We start from the raw sequence: 18,644 nt of genomic DNA on the forward strand, positions 1-18,644 counted from the left end.
AGGTAAGACTGCTTCTCCCTGTACTTGTCGGGGGGGGGGGGGGGGGGCGGTGTAATGTCTGGTCCTCCTCATCAGTTTGGCACATCTTACATTGGGCACATAATGCTGTGGAGCGTACCTTCGGCGATCTCAAGTTTGCTGCATGTAATTGGTCACCAAGAGAGGGTGAGAAAGGACAGGCCCCATCGCAGTAGCTCTCTGTTTTCCACCGATTGGTCACAAACAATGAATGTCCCGACGAACACACCTCTTCAATTCCAATCAGTCACAGTATGGTCAAGATGTTTGTAGAGATGTTCACATCAACTCCAACGACCTCCAGAGTACATCCGAACTCCCCCAAGGTTGATGTGATGTAGAACATGGCGTTCATAACGCTGTGATTAGTTCCGGTTAGTTCCACTTTTTCTGGGCGTTTTTTTGGGTGAGCGATATTGTGGGCGATATGTGTGCGAGGTGGTGAAAGTGATGCTGGGCGATCTCATGGCCGCTAGTTTCGGTAACTATGCTCTTTACGACAAAAAAAAGTGGGCGGACGGTATTATTTTTTCCTGGCGTTAAGCACATGGGGAAAGTAACGCTCCGCAATAAGTTTCTGAAAAATGCCCATCAGTTTCCATTTTGTGGCTAAATGGGCGATATCTGGGCTTTATACGTCACTTCAGCGATTAAGTGGGCGTTAAGCATGCAAAAAAAGAGGTTCTAGCCCCAAGACACTTAAGCAATTACGGCTTCTAAACTAGAAACCATGAATACTTGTGTGTACAAACAATACATTTCATGCTAGTGTTAGATAGCCATCATTTGGAAGGCACAGGCATAGATAAATGACATATGAGTTATGTGGAATAATTATCACATTCAACAACCTCCTATGCAGTATCCTCTGTTTCTATTACAATATTCTGACTTTTGTTGGAATACTTCAAAAATGTTGTTCATTCAATCCCTCAGTGTTGGTCCCCACCAAGCAAGATAGATACATATTGACTTAACTGGCATAATGCTCAGTGTACTTTACACTCTTTCAACAGGTCAGATTACACATGGAAGTTTACTAACTTTTAACTATTTCTATAGGTTTTCTAATTTTCAGTCTAATTGGTGCAGTATCTCTTTATCAGAACAGCAGGATTCAAATGAAGAAATAGCAAACACCACTTTGTAAAAGTGTTTTGCATGTTCTGTACAAATTAATTATCACTCAACTAAAATTGCATAAAAGTGCTATTTATCAAAATGGTGCAGACCTGTGCAATGTTCTCAGTTGCAGTTATTGTGTAACTTCTCTTCAAATGTTAGCAGTTCCAGTATTCCAGCCTCACTTCCTTTGACAGGAGCAAGCAGGCAGTTGCTTATTTTGGCAAAGAACCGCTGTGGAACCGTATAAAATACTTCTCCACATTAATTGCTTTTCACAAAGCTGCCAGAACACAGTTAATTCAGAATCGGCTCAACAATAAGGTAAGAATATATTGATAGTCCAGACGTCCAATTCTTTCTGCACTCTCTTTCTCTTGTTAGGAGCAGCTAATCAATCTGCTGGAGTCTGTATGGGGGAGTTTACTCTGGAATCTGTTTGCATGCTATGGGGTATTTTTCATCATGTGTATACTGGAACATAGTGTCAGCAGAAAAAGGTTCTGCCTTATGTCCCAGTTCTTCTCATACCCTGTCACTCAATGGTATAATAACATTCAAATTAATAGCCAGGTGTTTTATGTTAGCCAGGAATAGTGAATGATGTTTGCTGAAATGTTAATTGTTAAATGTGTAACACCAGAAAAACATTACAGCTGCCACGTATTGCCTAGATGCAATTGCTAAAACAAATTGCAGTTACTGCTTTATTTTTATATAAGTCAAACCCAGCTCTGCTGAGAAGAGGACGCTGAGTAAAATGCTTATTAAACAACATTTTACTGCGTGGTGCAGTGTAACAAACGGTTATTTAGTCATTAGGAATGAACTAGCTTCTAAACTTGAAAACTGGAAGCAACAGTGATCACTGCTCTCCTGTTAATGGTTAACATATGCATCTAACAATTTATGAGCAATATAACAGGTAGGAATCAACTTGCAAAAAACAGCAATACAAGATGTGCTCTCAGCATACCACAGCACAATTTACCTTCCAATCATTGCATCCACCATTACAATGTACAAGGTTACACACAGTTCAGTAACCCTCTGTATAATATTATAGTTCACAGTTTGTTCCTACTGTTCAATGAAGCAGCGATTGGGCCCAGTTATTGCCATCTTGATAGGGCTGTTGAGGTTGGCTTCAGCAATCTGGCTGTGGCCATGTGTTTCTCTTTCCTGCTGCCAGGCTGTTCTCGGGGTTCTCTCTCTTCTTCCCCCTGCACTTTCAATTCTCTGTGGGCTTTCACTCTCTCCTTCACTCTCGGTTTTTCACAGCCTCTCTCTTTGCTGCAAAGACAATCTTGCCATTTCTTATACAACCTCTGTAGCAGGATAATGGGATCCTATGGAGAGGTTCATTGGTTTCCATGGAGAATAATGGAAACCTGATAAAAGAATTGCAGGTTATAACTAAGGGATTCAGATGGGTTAGATAGAAAATTGATACCTTACTGGGAATGAGTTACAATCTAATTGATAACTTCAGATGGTTGCGTGTACAATGCTAGATAGCTAAGCTTAAGTTATAGGCTGTAATTTGTAAATTTTGTGAGGCTCCATTCCCAACATTAGAGTGTCGCTCAACAAGAACACAGATCAGAGAACTGGGCACAAAGATCAGCTTGGCCATTTCACAACAATCCTGATTTTCTAGTAAAACTATTCTGAATCAGGCATTCTGACCTTGGTGCTCCCATCATGCAAGCCTTCCAAAATGTAACCTCTAATTGAGAGGGCCATATGGCATCATAATTTGTGACAATGAAGCTTGTGTGGTTGATAATTGTCATCTGAACCCCGAGACCAGATTAGGGTCAAGCTCAGCAATTTTTCCAACCAGTTCTCCTTATCGTGACATCAGGATATTTTGTTTAAACAAAAACATTTTGTGGAAAGAATGAACTGAAGTATGTTAAAAAGAAACAAATAATACGAATCTTAATGAAAATTCTTTGTAACCATTTTTAATGATGTTATCCACTCTAAGATAGCCATAAATAAGAACAGTCTTATCATGTTTCTCACAAATTTCAGATTAAATGGATGCCATGAAGATTACTGCGGTACTGTTCCTGAGCTACATTTGCTTTTCATCTTCCGTGACCATTTGCCCTGATTACTGCACTTGCTACTTCTCTAACAATATTACATCTACGATTTGTGCTTCGGTTGAATCTCTTCGTGAAGTACCAGGGAACATTTCACCCAATGCAACATTCATATCGATAGAATTCACCAACATTACCACCCTAAAAGAACAGGATTTTGTTGGACTTTTCCAACTTCAAGAACTTCATCTTTCAAACAACCTATTGACAAGCATCTCTTCAGGTGTATTAAAAGATCTTCATCAGCTGAGAATCCTGGACTTAACCAACAATTTCCTGACTACATTCCCACCAAATTTATTTAACACCTCTCTTAATCTAACCTCACTGGTTTTACAGGGAAACCGATTGCAGACAGCTAATCCTTTATGGTTTTATCATCTTCACAATCTTGAATGTCTGGATTTATCAAACAATTTGTTGAAATCCTTACTACCCAATTCATTTCAAAATCTGACCAGTCTGATAATACTTGATCTTTCCAGTAATAAACTTGAAAATTTACCCGTTGATTTATTTAACAAATTGCCCAAGCTGGAGAGGTTAAATCTGGGAGATAATCAGTTGTACATCATTGCCCCTGGTACCTTGGACCATGTGATCAATTTAAACTATTTGTTTCTTAATAATAATAATATTGGGAAGATTCCAATGGGGCTGTTTGATAAGGTACCGAATCTCGACACGCTGGATCTTTCAGACAACAAGTTAGAGTCACTTCCTGCAGGAGTGTTCGATAAACTCCAACAGATTGGGGAAAAATGGGAACAGGGTTTAGATCTCTCACTGAATCCGTGGATTTGCAACTGTGACCTGAAGTATCTGTGGCACTGGCTGACAATAAATTCTGAAAAAGTGTACTCACTCAACTCAACAGTATGTGCCAAACCTGAAACAGTCAGTGCGAAACAGATGAGAGCACTGTCAGAAGTGGAGCTAATGTGTTAAAAGTAATTGCTTCTTAATCATTCAGATTGTACTTTGTATGAATCAGTTCACGAAAATAAAGATAAAGATTAATGTTCCCCTTTGTCTCTGGCACCTAATTATGCAAATATTTGAATAACCTTTTTATGGTAGCACAATGCAGAGGACAAATGCTAGGCCCAAGAGTGGTGGAATGTGGATCCATGTTCTATGATTACATGAACAGTGAGTTCTCAATCTCGGTTGTGCTATTTGGCTAAGGCACTATGCACAGGTGAAACATTTTTGCATAGGGAGACAAGTCATTAGGTTACCACCAGCCACTACCAGTGGGCTAGTGGCAAAGTGGTATTGGTGGATCCCTAGAGGAAGCACATCTGCCTGCTCTATTAGCCAGAATGGTGTATGGGTGGGAAGACATAAAATACCTGCATTTATAATAATGGGGGGAGGGTCTTTTTCTTCATTATGCGTATGGAAATGCTAAACCCACTCTTTATAAAATTGCAGTCAGAGGAAATGTTTCTATAATGGCACTTAAAAAATTATTTATTCAAAATGGAGACTCAAAATCCTTCAAGTGGGTGAAACAGTGAAATTATCTGTTGAGATTTGGATGAACTGTCATACTGAAGGCCAATTTGGATGTGGAAGAGCTAATCCCCTAAAATGCTATTGTAGAAGAAATTCTTGCATTTACAGTAGACTCTTGACTAGGAACCACTCCTAGTTTAAATCCTAGTTTCATCTGACATTCACATGTGGGATAAAGGGATGGGGAAAACAAGACAGTTTTGGTTACTTTGCCCTCAAGATGGAGGAGGAATCTGGTCAGGGGACCATATCATCATCATCATCATCATCATCATTGTAGGCAGTCCCTCGAACGAGGATGACTTGCTTCCACAAGAGTTTCAATGAAGGACCCGATGTTCCAGTCCTGAACTCCAGTTGAGGGGGTGGAAGATGCCTGTGCGTGGATTTTTTTAACGTGTGGTGACCGTTGCACATCAGCCACCACACGGGCTCGACAGAGCGAGGTCTTTATCCAGTGGCAAGGGTTGAACCAGGATGACTGGAGCCCTGCTCTGCTGCATGGACCTAGTGCGCAGACATATTGCAGTGTGGGCTGGCCCGTGCTGCCCCGGGCCCTCAGCTCTTCTGGGCCCGTACCCTAATTCGCCGTACCTTCGCCCACAATGTTCCAGGGTCCGGCACTCTAGCTCTATTTATAGCCTCGACCTGCGATGGTGTTCTCACACAGGTCGGGGCGGCCCATGATGTTCCCGGGGATAGGATACCATTTGCACATCATTTTCGTGCATCTCCAAGCATATTGGCTGAAGAACTGTTAATAGTTAATAACAGTTACTAGCATGAATCATCTGTTGGAGACATGGATATTAGGAGCAGAGAGGAAACAAATTGAATGTTTCTGACTAAAAACTTACAAAAAAAGAGAATCTATTCTGGTCAGCATCGTACCTCAGTAACGTACAAACAGGGGGAGGTACACGCAAAATCAAAGTTGTGGTCTCACCAAAAACAGTATTGGGTCTTCCTGCATTGATTTCAGAATTTTATTCAATCGCGTGTATGTCTCAATCACAACATACAGATACAGATACTATCAATGTTATTTATTGCTCAGTCTTCCAGGTGAAGTTCTATCCATCACATATCTTCCTTCAGCAATCCGATTGGGAGCAGGAAAAAGGTAGAGGAAACGAAAAGGAAAAATATCAATGCATGAAAATTTGTGGGCTTGCTGCCAGCAATGTTCCAAGAATTGTTGGCTGTGGTGAAGCACTGCTATTGGTCCAGAGCCTTGTAAAATTTACCCTATGGATTCTTATCAAATTAAATTCCTGGAACCCACAACCTCCTCCATCCCATTTGCACTCTAAGTACTTTGATTCAGGATTCCTGTGCACCCCCCTCCCCACTCCTGGTATTCCTCGCTTGTTGGCACAGTTTTTAAACCATCTTGATTCCACCCTCAGGAACTCCCATTGTAAAGCTTTTCACTTTGCTACTTCCCTCCTGTCTTTAAAAATCTCAAAAGCTTTTTTTTGACTGTACCTTAGGTCAACTCTCCTAAATCGTCTATTGTCTGGTCGAATTCTCTGCTCTGTGAAGTGCCTTGGAATGCATTATTATCTTAACAACTTACCAATGTAAGTGTTGTTCCTGTTGGTATTCATTTAAGTGGTAAGAATTACAGCAAGAAATGTCTCCAATGCATTTTAAGATTTAACAATTCAGTTGACCTTCAAGGCAATAGTCAAAACATCCATAATCTTTTAAGTAATGTGAATCGCTCATAGCTCACTCTCTAATTGGGAACATGTCAACAACTTCCTTTACAAGTACTTATAATTGAAGCAACAATGGCGATTTTGATGGCGTGGTTTGAAATGGACACCAGTTTATGTCTCACAATGACTTACAGTACTGTTTCCTCACTGACATGAGATTTCCAGTTGTTTTTTTTGTCAATGGCTGTTGGATCTCCAACGTCATGAAAAAAGTTTGCTGCATGTGAGACTTTTTCCTTTCTATCTCAAGCTGCTTTTCTGATATTTCCAATGGGACTGGTAAAAGCAGACAGATAATGAATTGAGTGTTTCAGGGAGTACTTCCCACAATACCTTAGTGCAGTGATGTGCCAAAGGTGCCTTCAGCATAACGCAGCCCCCGAATTTCTTTGATCGGGCCTGCAAAGTTTTGTAGGCCTCTTCCTTCATTGTTCTTGTGCACAAAGCCAACCTCAGCACCGTCAAATTGTTTAAAATCCCCGGGCCTGGATGACTGGAAAAAGTTGCTCCATGATTCGCGGAGCGCCACGCTGCATCTCCTTCCGCTTACCTTGATGTGACACTGGGTGCCTGAAGAGTTCCGTTCCACAATTCCGTGCCACCCTTTTTTTTCTTATATAAACCATTTATATAGTCCATTTAATGTAGAAAAATGACCAACGACACGTCACTGTCATATGCAGACAAAAATGGATACTGAGACAAAGGAAAAGGTATTAGGACAGGTGGCCAAATGATTGGCCAAAGAGATGGGTTTTAAGATGGGTTTTAAAGGAGAGGGAGGTGGAGAGGTTTAGGAAGGGAATTCCAGAGTGTGGGGCCGAAGGCTCTGCTGTGAATAATGGGTTGAAGGGAAGGAGGATGCACAAATTAAATTACCCCAACAAATCACCTTTTAAAAACTTTTAAAATCCTTGATTTTATCCAATCTTGTCTCATTGGTCAAATTATTAAAAAATCTTCAGGGACTGACATAAGAACATAAGAATTAGGAACAGGAGTAGGCCATCTAGCCCCTCGAGCCTGCTCCGCCATTCAATGGCTGATCTGGCCGTGGACTCAGCTCCACTTACCCGCCCTCTCCCCGTAACCCGGACTTGCCAATAAATATACTAGAACTCTCACATTGATTATTGTTATTGTATCTTCAACACGGTCTGTGTGATACTAAGCAATTCACCTCCAGTCAATCAATGTCAATGATGGCGTTTGTCCATTTGATGGGATAGAATGACCAAGACTAATAACTTATAAAAGGTCTTTTTTTCTAAAAATGTGTTTCAGAATATTTCCTGGGGCTTTTGGCATTCTAGAAAATATGAAAAATCAAAATTGTCATATGTGTAATGTGTCATTTGTATCCAATGCTTCCATTTGTGGGCAATATTCAATGGATGGTAATGTGGTTAAAATGGCGCAACCTTTTGTTCCTTTACAAATTCCTGTTAGGAGAGAGGACTTCTTTAACCAGATTCATTTTTTCTCAACTTATACTTTTGAGTTTATTTTTAGGATGCAGCATGGTTCTATGACTGCAACTTCTTTGCCAAATTTTTTACACAATCCATAGCATTTAAATTGAGTCGAAACAAAAAGAGTGCACACAGATTTCAGATCTGAGCATGTATAAAATAACATGGTTTGACTACACAATATGACCCAAGTATTTACAAAAACCTAAAAATTGCAGAGAGATCAAGGATTACAGTCATGGTGCTAATCATTGTGGTAGAGTCGAATGATGCCTTTTGGAGTCAAAGGAATATGAGCAGGCAGTGCCTATTTATAAAAAAATCCATTTTAACCATGGCCCTTTAGTGTTGACTCTAGAGCTACCTATTTTACCACTAGTAGCTGGTATGCTACAGCAACATCTCATTCTATGTTTCCAATTGAATCCTCTCCCTTTATAACAAAACATTCGATAGAGAGGGCCTACTGTTATTAGGCAATGGTCATGTATACAAATTAATTGGAAATCTGGCATTGATCTATGGACATTCATCCATTCTGCAATATTTAGAGCTGCTGAGGGAGAAAATGCATATAAGAACATAAGAAATAGGAACAGAAGTAGGTCATACGGCCCCTCAAGCCTGCTCCGCCATTCAATAAGATCAGGGCTGATCTGATCATGGACTCAGCTCCACTTCCCCGCCCGCTCCCCATAACCCCTTATCCTCTATTTCTGTCTTAAATTTATTCAATGTTCCAGCTCTCTGAGGCAGCAAATTCCACAGATTTACAACCCTCAGAAGAAATTCAAAAATTACAATATTGGAAGATAAAAGTAAACAGGGAGCAAATGCAGCCAGACCAAAACAAAGGCAACCAGCCACAAAACTCTTGAGTTGCTTCAGGTCTTTAATGGCAGAAAATGTCGGAAAATAGAAACATAGAAAATAGGTGCAGGAGTAGGCCATTCGGACCTTCTAGCCTGCACTGCCATTCAATGAGTTCATGGCTGAACATGCAACTTCAGTACCCCATTCCTGCTTTCTCACCATACCCCTTGATTCCCCTAGTAGTAAGGACTTCATCCAACTCCTTTTTGAATATATTTAGTGAATTGGCCTCAACAACTTTCTGTGGTAGTGAATTCCACAGGTTCACCACTCTCTGGGTGAAGAAATTCCTCCTCATCTCGGTCCTAAATGGCTTCCCCCTTATCCTTAGACTGTGTCCCCTGGTTCTGGACTTCCCCAACATTGGGAACATTCTTCCTGCATCTAACCTGTCTAACCCCGTCAGAATTTTAAACGTTTCTATGAGGTCCCCTCTCATTCTTCTGAACTCCAGTGAATACAAGCCCAGTTGATCCAGTCTTTCTTGATAGGTCAGTCCCGCCATCCCGGGAATCAGTCTGGTGAACCTTCGCTGCACTCCCTCAATAGCAAGAATGTTCTTCCTCAGGTTAGGAGACCAAAACTGTACACAATACTCCAGGTGTGGCCTCACCAAGGCCCTGTACAATTGTAGCAACACCTCCCTGCCCCTGTACTCAAATCCCCTCGCTATGAAGGCCAACATGCCATTTGCTTTCTTAACCGCCTGCTGTACCTGCATGCCAACCTTCAATGACTGATGTACCATGACACCCAGGTCTCTTTGCACCTCCCCTTTTCCTAATCTGTCACCATTCAGATAATAGTCTGTCTCTCTGTTTTTACCACCAAAGTGGATAACCTCACATTTATCCACATTATACTTCATCTGCCATGCATTTGCCCACTCACCTAACCTATCCAAGTCACTATGCAGCCTCATAGCATCCTCCTCGCAGCTCACACTGCCACCCAACTTAGTGTCATCCGCAAATTTGGAGATACTACATTTAATCCCCTCGTCCAAATCATTAATGTACAGTGTAAACAGCTGGGGCCCCAGCACAGAACCTTGCGGTACCCCACTAGTCACTGCCTGCCATTCTGAAAAGTCCCCATTTACTCCAACTCTTTGCTTCCTGTCTGACAACCAGTTCTCAATCCATGTCAGCACACTACCCCCAATCCCATGTGCTTTAACTTTGCACATTAATCTCTTGTGTGGGACCTTGTCGAAAGCCTTCTGAAAGTCCAAATATGCCACATCAACTGGTTCTCCCTTGTCCACTCTACTGGAAACATCCTCAAAAAATTCCAGAAGATTTGTCAAGCATGATTTCCCTTTCACAAATCCATGCTGACTTGGACCTATCATATTACCTCTTTCCAAATGCACTGCTATGACATCCTTAATAATTGATTCCATCATTTTACCCACTACTGATGTCAGGCTGACCGGTCTATAATTCCGTGTTTTCTCTCTCCCTCCTTTTTTAAAAATGTGAGGTCATCCACCTTGAAAAAAAAATAAAAGGGATTATTATTTGAATGGGGAGAAATTACAACATGCTGCGGTGCAGAGGGATCTGGGGGTCCTTGTGCATGAATCCCAAAAAGTTAGTTTGCAGGTGCAGCAGGTAATCAGGAAGGCGAATGGAATGTTGGCCTTCATTGCGAGAGGGATGGAGTACAAAAGCAGGGAGGTCCTTCTGCAACTGTATAGGGTATTGGTGAGGCCGCACCTGGAGTACAGCATGCAGTTTTGGTCATCTTACTTAAGGAAGGATATACTAGCTTTGGAGGGGGTACAGAGACGATTCACTAGGCTGATTCCGGAGATGAGGGGGTTACCTTATGATGATAGATTGAGTAGACTGGGTCTTTACTCGTTGGAGTTCAGAAGGATGAGGGGTGATCTTATAGAAACATTTAAAATAATAAAAGGGATAGACAAGATAGAGGCAGAGAGGTTGTTTCCACTGGTCGGGGAGACTAGAACTCGGGGGCACAGCCTCAAAATACGGGGGAAGACAATTTAAAACTGAGTTGAGAAGGAATTTCTTCTCCCAGAGGGTTGTGAATCTGTGGAATTCTCTGCCCAAGGAAGCAGTTGAGGCTAGCTCATTGAATGTATTCAAATCACAGATAGATAGATTTTTAACCAATAAGGGAATTCAGGGTTACGGGGAGCGGGCGGGTAAGTGGAGCTGAGTCCACGGCCAGATCAGCCATGATCTTATTGAACGGCAGAGCAGGCTCGAGGGGCTAGATGGCCTACTCCTGTTCCATGTTCTTATATTCTTATGTTCTTATGTTCTTATGAATGCCCACTCTGTGCAAATGACCAAATCTAGAAATGCATTTAAATAGGTCCAGGGAAATAGGTTGAACTGAAAGGTAACCTTCACCTAATACATATTAGTTATTCAACCCGCAGAAATTTTTCCCCTCCAATTAAGCAACTAATTTCTACTGCCACAGAAGTGCGCTCCTCTTGCTGTGTGCTTAGAAGCAGGCCGCAGAGGAAAATTAGCCCTCATAAGTGTCATTTCCATGCAGTAGGGTGGACAATGGGTGTGTGGACAACAGCAGTGGTGTTGGGGGGAGGGGTGCGTGGGGGAAAGAGGAAATTGTGACTTACCAATTTTAGGGCAAGAATTCGGTAGGAAGCCTCCTACCCTATTTTCCTCAGTTCTCCACTCCCGTATCACACATTTTAAGTTGGGAATATGAGGAAAATCTTGCTTTTCTCCCAACTTTAGTGGTATCCTGCTTTGTAGGCATTGGCCCTTAGGTTTCTCAATTTTAAAAAAGTCCACCTGAAGATGACTAATAAGATGTCTAATAACGAAATAAAAATTAGTTTCAGATAAAATAAAACTAGCCTCCCTGTACTGTAGAAACAGAACATTAGATTTACACAAAATAAAGCACTTGTGTAATAGACACCAAAACTCACATGCATCATGTGCAAATGGTGTCACTTGGTGGTTTATTTTGTGCAAACAACCAGACCTTGACCCATATCATCGATGAACTTCACTGTTAACTTTGATCTAACGTCAGCAAATATATTACACCCAATTTGCAGGCAGATGGGTCTGTGTTTATCCCGTTCAAGGCCACAGGACCAAAACAAGTCAAGATAAGCTGTGAAATGAAAGGTCATCTTCACTTAGTACATACTAGTCAGTCATTCAATACACCGAGATTTCACCCTCCAATCAAGCAACTGATTGTTGCTGTTTATTAACTGTCTCATCTTATTGGTAGCAAGGGACCCTGGTCCACTTATTTGAAGCCAATTCAAACCTAGAAAGACCTCCAACATAGATTCAAAATAAATAAAATGTTAACTATATCAAAGTAGTAGTTTTAATGTAGCATGGAGTTTTCACACCAGCTGTTACAGAAGCAAAGATGACCTAATCTGGAATGTCCACTCAATCTCTGTCACATTGGCTATTTGGGTGGATTGAGTTGTCACTAATTTTACATATGCCTCAATGCAAAGTTTTGCAAATGCACTTTTTCTTCTTTATGCTAATTTTATCAAAAGGTAAACTTAATCAGAGGTGGAAGCTTTTGGTAAGGCAGTTGCATCACTGCGTCACGAATCACATCAAAACATACTCCACAGTTTGAAGACCCGGCAGCATTTCCTGCAAGGCACTTTGCAGAGCAATAATGCTGAAAATCGTCTGATAGCAATCCCTTATGTTTGAAGGCTATACCTAGATATAGAATTGGAGATCGTGCAATAGAAGTGAAGCCCCAAATAAGAAACAGCTCATTCTCTATTAGCAAGCTGTTTCAGATGGAGAACTTTAAGTATGTGAAAGTTGGAGAAAAGTGCAGAGCCTGTGGTGCTCATCACATTCATAAGATATTCTATTATTTGCACAATATGTTACATCAATGCACAGCAGTGATTGTGCAAAATAGTGCAGGTAGTGACAATGCAATGCCCAATAGATAAAGGTACTTACTTACTCATGATATATCATTTGTTCTCTTCATAGAGCAAGGATCACCCTTTAGTCAAAACTAAAAGACACCATTCAACATAGCACCGTCACTGCCCAGACTGGAAACAGACACCAACACAGGAGCACTCACAATGCAGAAGATCATCTATGGACTTTTTTGTTAAGAAGTATGCACAAGTTAGATAGGAGTACCAGCGATGGTGACTGACAAGTGGCCAGCTAGGACAGATGGAGATGTAGCATGGTGCATGCCTGTCTACTTAGTTACTTGGGGCTATAAAGCTTAGCAGGTCTATTTTCACACAGAGCACCGTACAGCAACAGACCTGTATTGAGGAGTTATGTGCTTCTTTTCACGTTTTGTGGAAAGTCCAGCATCCCAAAATACATCACAATGGAGAAATAGCTATCTGCACCACAGACTGCCACTGACTACATGCAAACACAAGTGTCATCTACAATGGAGAAAACTCAACTGCTATGCAGGTAGGAACAGTAAGAGCATCTCTCATGAATGTTCCCTGTGCTGCTATCAAAGTTTTAGGCTAAACTCCAAGATGGTTGGCTTCAACCTACTTGGAGAAAGGTCACAGTTATCTCTCTCTAGGTGTCTGCAATGTTCCTGTTCCATAATAATTGATATCAATGGTGACCTTCATTGTCACTCAGCGCAGTGTGATGATTGTCCATCCCTGCAAGGTTTCTTGGGGCAGATGCTTCAGTTACAGTCTCTCTGCTGAGCCACAGTCTTCTCATACATTGCTCCTTCACCATGCCGAGGTAGCTAATCTTGTTTCGGTATACTCACTGTTTGAGGTTGTAACTGCTGTGAAAAATGTGCCTCCTATGCTCTCTGTATTGCCAAGCTGTTGCACTGCAAAATACACCTCAATAGCCCCTGCACCATTGTCTTGGACAAAAAAAAACACCCGTACTGTTCACTTCTGTCACTATTATGCCGATACTTCAAATTTTTACTTTTAGTTAAGATCATGAACACCGAATACTCACTGTTCAATTATCCTCCACAGCTGGATACATCTGCATGGGTCCTTTGAAAAAGAAAAATGAAAAAGAAAGCAAAACTAGTGTGTTACAATTTTTCGGTTCCCATACTATAGGTAATTCTCATAATTGAGTCCCAACTCCATATGCTTTGATTCATGATTACTTCACCTAGGCAGTGGTGATACGAGTGAGACTGCCAGCAGCAAAGTCGGAGCATAGCTTTCATCCAATTCCAGACAAACCACCTGAAAAACACAGCATAACACACAGTTCAGAGTGTGGTCTGAAATATATGGTCTGTCAGAGTGGTGTTTTCCTTCCCTTTGGAGAGATTGGGAGGATGTGGTGGGCAGTCTGTTATATGTCCCCAATAACTCAGTTGTAAAAGGGTACCTTTGTTCACCCTGAGGCAAAATATACCCACGCAAGCCTAAGATACAGTAAGAGAAGTATGCAAGGACAGCACTGCGCAGTATTTAGTCATTGTCTGGAATCACTCCGATTATGGAAACTGTCTTTTGTAGCGAACATAAATAAAAAGTGCTTGCCGATGATCCAAATTATAACAATCAAAATCCCAGGAAACACAGTAGCTAGCAGCTTAACTTCAAAGCAATTGATTCTCCTACACAAAAGATGCTGATTTTTATTTCCTACAAACAGCAAGCTAACTAGTAGACAGAGTATTCAGCCATGACAATACTGATGAAGTCACTGGACTAGAAAATGTAGTCAGAGTCATATCTCTGGAGTACATCACCGACCCGCGAAACGATGACAAAGCCTGCTGTGAAAGGTTGTGGTCTCAGGCCTCAAGGCGGAAGGCAGTGTAACCACCCATGGATCCCAGGGACAAAAGCAGTTCGGAAGCCTACCTGGGATCACGTGCGCCCGGTCCTCCAATCAATAAGCAGAATTCCATTTTAATCATTTATGAAGGAAATCTCCTAATGATATGCAATGGAATCCCCAAATCTAATAATTATACAATGTACAGAATTGGAATTTTATTCATAAATACCTTCATTCCAACCTCACTAAAAAGTTAATTTTTTTGATAATTTTACACATCGTTAAAAGTGTAATAAACTCATTTAATATAGTGTATGTGCATAATTTAGGATATGAAAATGTTTAATGAAAACCTTAGATATTCCCTTACGCTGATGCAAACAGGCTCTGCACCTGCTTGTATCCACCTTAAGATTTCCGTGCGCAATCACTGGCCAGTCGCTGGGCAAGTTGGCCAATTCTGTGTCAGCGATTGCTTTTTCAGGGCCCCTGCAGATGGCCTGTAAACATGTACGTTGACTGACCACAAGTTCCGGAGTTTGCGCATGCGCTTACCCTGAACTTGCGTGGCATTTCAAAGGCAATACGATTGCGTACTCTGAGTACACCATTCATATACACCTCAATTACAGGGCCATTAACTTTGAGAACAATTATCATAATAGTTATTAGAAGCCAAAAAGGAGACAGGGTTAATTTCGACATGCTCCACACAACATAATTAGCAATTATAAATATGAATATTTAAAATTCGATACGACATGTCAAGCAGTGAAAGGATGCAAATTTGTACTCTGACCCTCCAATTCCTCTCTCAAACTTGGGAGTGAGAATGTGTCAAGTGCTTACCAATCATTTCTACACTGGGAGGAAGAATAAGTTGGACTGCAACATGCCTGGGTTTTTCCACTCGCCTCCTCATGGCCAGTGTCACTGCAACATTTGTAGAAGATTAGGAGAAGATCTTTAACTCAACCTCTCAGCTGCAAGTGATGAGTCGAAGGGGAACCTACGACAGAGGAAGAGAATAAAATAATTTATAGAGTTGGACCCTCATTTAAAAAAAGCAAAAAGAAATATTCTGCAACTAATCATGGGGAAATTTTCTATCTAATATATGGTATCACGCACATGTAAAAATACTGAAGAACAAAGCACAATTTTTCCACTGTTGAATTTAATTACACATATATATTACATTAAAAAATAAACAGTATTACAGCAGCTCTTCAGTACCTGTTACCGTGTAGCAAAAACATAATGTGTCCAAATGAAAAATAATTACATTGGAGCAAGTGCATATAAAACCTATGAAACAGAACTTTGATTAATTTTGTGCAGTTTCATTAAGTGTCCTTGGGTTAGAGTCGTTTTTACAGGAAGTGACACTGAGTAATGAAGAAAGGAGCAGGAAGCACGAAGAAAATGGCATTACGTGTTTGAAGCAGATCATTCTGGCAACATGCTGGAGAGTTTCTTAATATTTGTATAACCAGTCAGCTACTGGAGCAGGTAAATAGGCCAAGATGTGCAATCTAACCCACCAGTAGGCACTCATTGGTTCATAACGACAGTATGGATATTTGGAAGTTAGTGCATCAGTGATGGCATCAATAATAAGAGACATGTCTTTTGAACTGTTGCTACAGAAAGATTTCATTATCATTGTCTGTCGATCAAAGTATGCCTTCCCGTAATCTTCACGTACAATTTCAGCAGTTTCATTCCACATTCTATCAGCTATGCTTTCAACATGGTCACGAGTGAGGATGCTTGTGGCAGCGATATAGTTTCCCGACTCAATTATGCTGATTTTAACACCCCAACGTTGTTGTTCGTAGCGCAGGCAGTCTGAAAACGCCTCTATTCCATAATTCGAAATACAGTAGGCTGAGTGGCTAGCTATAGCCATGCGTCCAAGCATGCTGGCAACATTCACAACACGACCTGTAAAAGTCGAAGAGCAAAAAGCTATTATTAATTCAACAGAATTTGTACCTATCTAAAGTTTCTTTTTCTAGCAGTGAGCAATGGAATCATTTCATAGGCCAGACCTGGTCACACATTTGCTTTCAGGCTTACAGAATCCTAAAATTCTTACTGAGATGCACCCAATACATTCACAGAACTCTGTGTGATGGCAAAACATTATTGATAAAACAAATATGTACAAATTATATTTTGAACCTCTTATTTTCTCATATTCTCTGATGATTTTCATTATTATTATTCCTACAGTCATAGAAACGTAGACATAGAAACATAGCAAATAGGTGCAGGAGTAGGCCATTCGGCCCTTCGAGCCTGCACCGCCATTCAATGAGTTCATGGCTGAACATGCAACCTCAGTACCCCATTCCTGCTTTCTCGCCATACCCCTTGATCCCCCTAGTAGTAAGGACCTCATCTATTTATTTTCTTTTTTTTCCCCCTTTTTTTTTTTGCCCCGCCATAACCCCCCCCCACTCCTCTCGCCCTCACCATAACCCCCCCACTCCTCTCGCCCTGCCATAACCCCCCCCCCCACTCCTCTCGCCCTGCCATACCCCACCCCACTCCTCTCGCCCCCACCATAACACCGCTCTCACCCCCTTGTTTTTGGAAGGCAGCGAAGGGATTTCATTATTTTAAAAAACATTTAAAAGGATGGAGGTTAGTCCCTGTGTAAGAAGGCAGCTCGCACAGCCAGCAACACATGTACACACGGGCACTCACACACTACATGCACCACACGCCCGCGCACTCACCCTCCCCAGAGACCTCCCGTGATTCAAAACCGCCCCCAACCCCCATCCTCTGCCCAGACCTTCCAGCGCCACGCGGCCGCCGGCTGCTCGACTGGTTGAGGGGAGGCATCGCGACCCGCCCTTCTCTTCCCCCGGCTGAGATCAGTGCAGCCTGGGGCAGGGGCTCGAACTCGGCACTCGTGTGGCCAACCGAACCCATTGGAGATGAGTGTTCTCGACCCCATACCCGCAGATCCAACCCCGCTCCTTCCCCCCCCCCCACCCACCCACCCCTCCAACTAAACCCTTCGTACTCATACCACCGGCCCTTATCCTTATCCTTAGACTGTGACCCCTGGTTCTGGACTTCCCCAACATTGGGAACATTCTTCCTGCATCTAATCTGTCTAAACCCGTCAGAATTTTAAACGTTTCTATGAGATCCCCTCTCATTCTTCTGAACTCCAGTGAATACAAGCCCAGTTGATTCAGTCTTTCTTGATATGTCAGTCCCGCCATCCCGGGAATCAGTCTGGTGAACCTTCGCTGCACTCCCTCAATAGCAAGAATGTCCTTCCTCAAGTTAGGAGACCAAAACTGTACACAATACTCCAGGTGTGGCCTCACCAAGGCCCTGTACAACTGTAGCAATATCTCCCTGCCCCTGTACTCAAATCCCCTCGCTATGAAGGCCAACATGCCATTTGCTTTCTTAACCGCCTGCTGTACCTGCATGCCAACCTTCAATGACTGATGTACCATGACACCCAGGTCTCGTTGCACCTCCCCTTTTCCTAATCTGTCACCATTCAGATAATAGTCTGTCTCTCTGTTTTTACCACCAAAGTGGATAACCTCACATTTATCCACATTATACTTCATCTGCCATGCATTTGCCCACTCACCTAACCTATCCAAGTCACTCTGCATCCTCCTCGCAGCTCACACTGCCATCCAACTTAGTGTCATCCGCAAATTTGGAGATACTACATTTAATCCCCTCGTCTAAATCATTAATGTACAATGTAAACAGCTGGGGCCCCAGCACAGAACCTTGCGGTACCCCACTAGTCACTGCCTGCCATTCTGAAAAGTACCCACTTACTCCTACTCTTTGCTTCCTGTCAGACAACCAGTTCTCAATCTACGTCAGCACACTACCCCCAATCCCATGTGCTTTAACTTTGCACATTAATCTCTTGTGTGGGACCTTGTCGAAAGCCTTCTGAAAGTTCAAATATACCACATCAACTGGTTCTCCCTTGTCCACTCTACTGGAAACATCCTCAAAAAATTCCAGAAGATT

The 18,644-nt window shown here is 41.9% G+C and overlaps 2 protein-coding genes and 1 long non-coding RNA gene across 3 annotated transcripts in view; 1 reads left to right on the top strand and 2 right to left on the bottom strand.

Moving 5' to 3' along the window:
* Positions 1-1,340: 1,340 nt before the first annotated feature.
* On the top strand, positions 1,341-4,278 carry LOC139265475 (leucine-rich alpha-2-glycoprotein-like). Its single transcript, XM_070882496.1, has 2 exons — positions 1,341-1,464; positions 3,181-4,278. Exon 2 carries the CDS (start codon positions 3,186-3,188, stop codon positions 4,200-4,202), a length of 1,017 nt encoding a protein of 338 aa, XP_070738597.1. The 5' UTR covers positions 1,341-1,464; positions 3,181-3,185; the 3' UTR covers positions 4,203-4,278.
* LOC139265476 (uncharacterized) lies at positions 2,041-15,615 on the bottom strand. The gene is made up of 3 exons (XR_011593559.1): positions 15,462-15,615; positions 13,824-14,065; positions 2,041-2,531 (listed from the first exon to the last, which is right to left on the bottom strand). It is a non-coding gene; the product is annotated as an uncharacterized lncRNA (long non-coding RNA).
* Positions 15,616-15,771: 156 nt separating this feature from the next.
* The window catches only part of LOC139266062 (D-beta-hydroxybutyrate dehydrogenase, mitochondrial-like), a 33,586-nt gene continuing 30,713 nt past the window's right edge, over positions 15,772-18,644 (bottom strand). The window contains exon 5 of the mRNA XM_070883899.1: positions 15,772-16,559. Coding sequence (XP_070740000.1) covers positions 16,090-16,559 — 470 coding nt within the window. The 3' untranslated portion in view covers positions 15,772-16,089. The remainder of the gene's footprint in view (positions 16,560-18,644) is intronic.

This window comes from Pristiophorus japonicus, chromosome 6 (assembly GCF_044704955.1).
Source record: "Pristiophorus japonicus isolate sPriJap1 chromosome 6, sPriJap1.hap1, whole genome shotgun sequence".
In the NCBI taxonomy this organism is placed as follows: domain Eukaryota; kingdom Metazoa; phylum Chordata; class Chondrichthyes; family Pristiophoridae; genus Pristiophorus; species Pristiophorus japonicus.

Coding starts and splice junctions, on each gene's coding strand:
- LOC139265475 (XM_070882496.1), top strand. CDS start 3,186: ATGGATGCCATGAAGATTACTGCGGTACTGTTCCTGAGCTACATTTGC.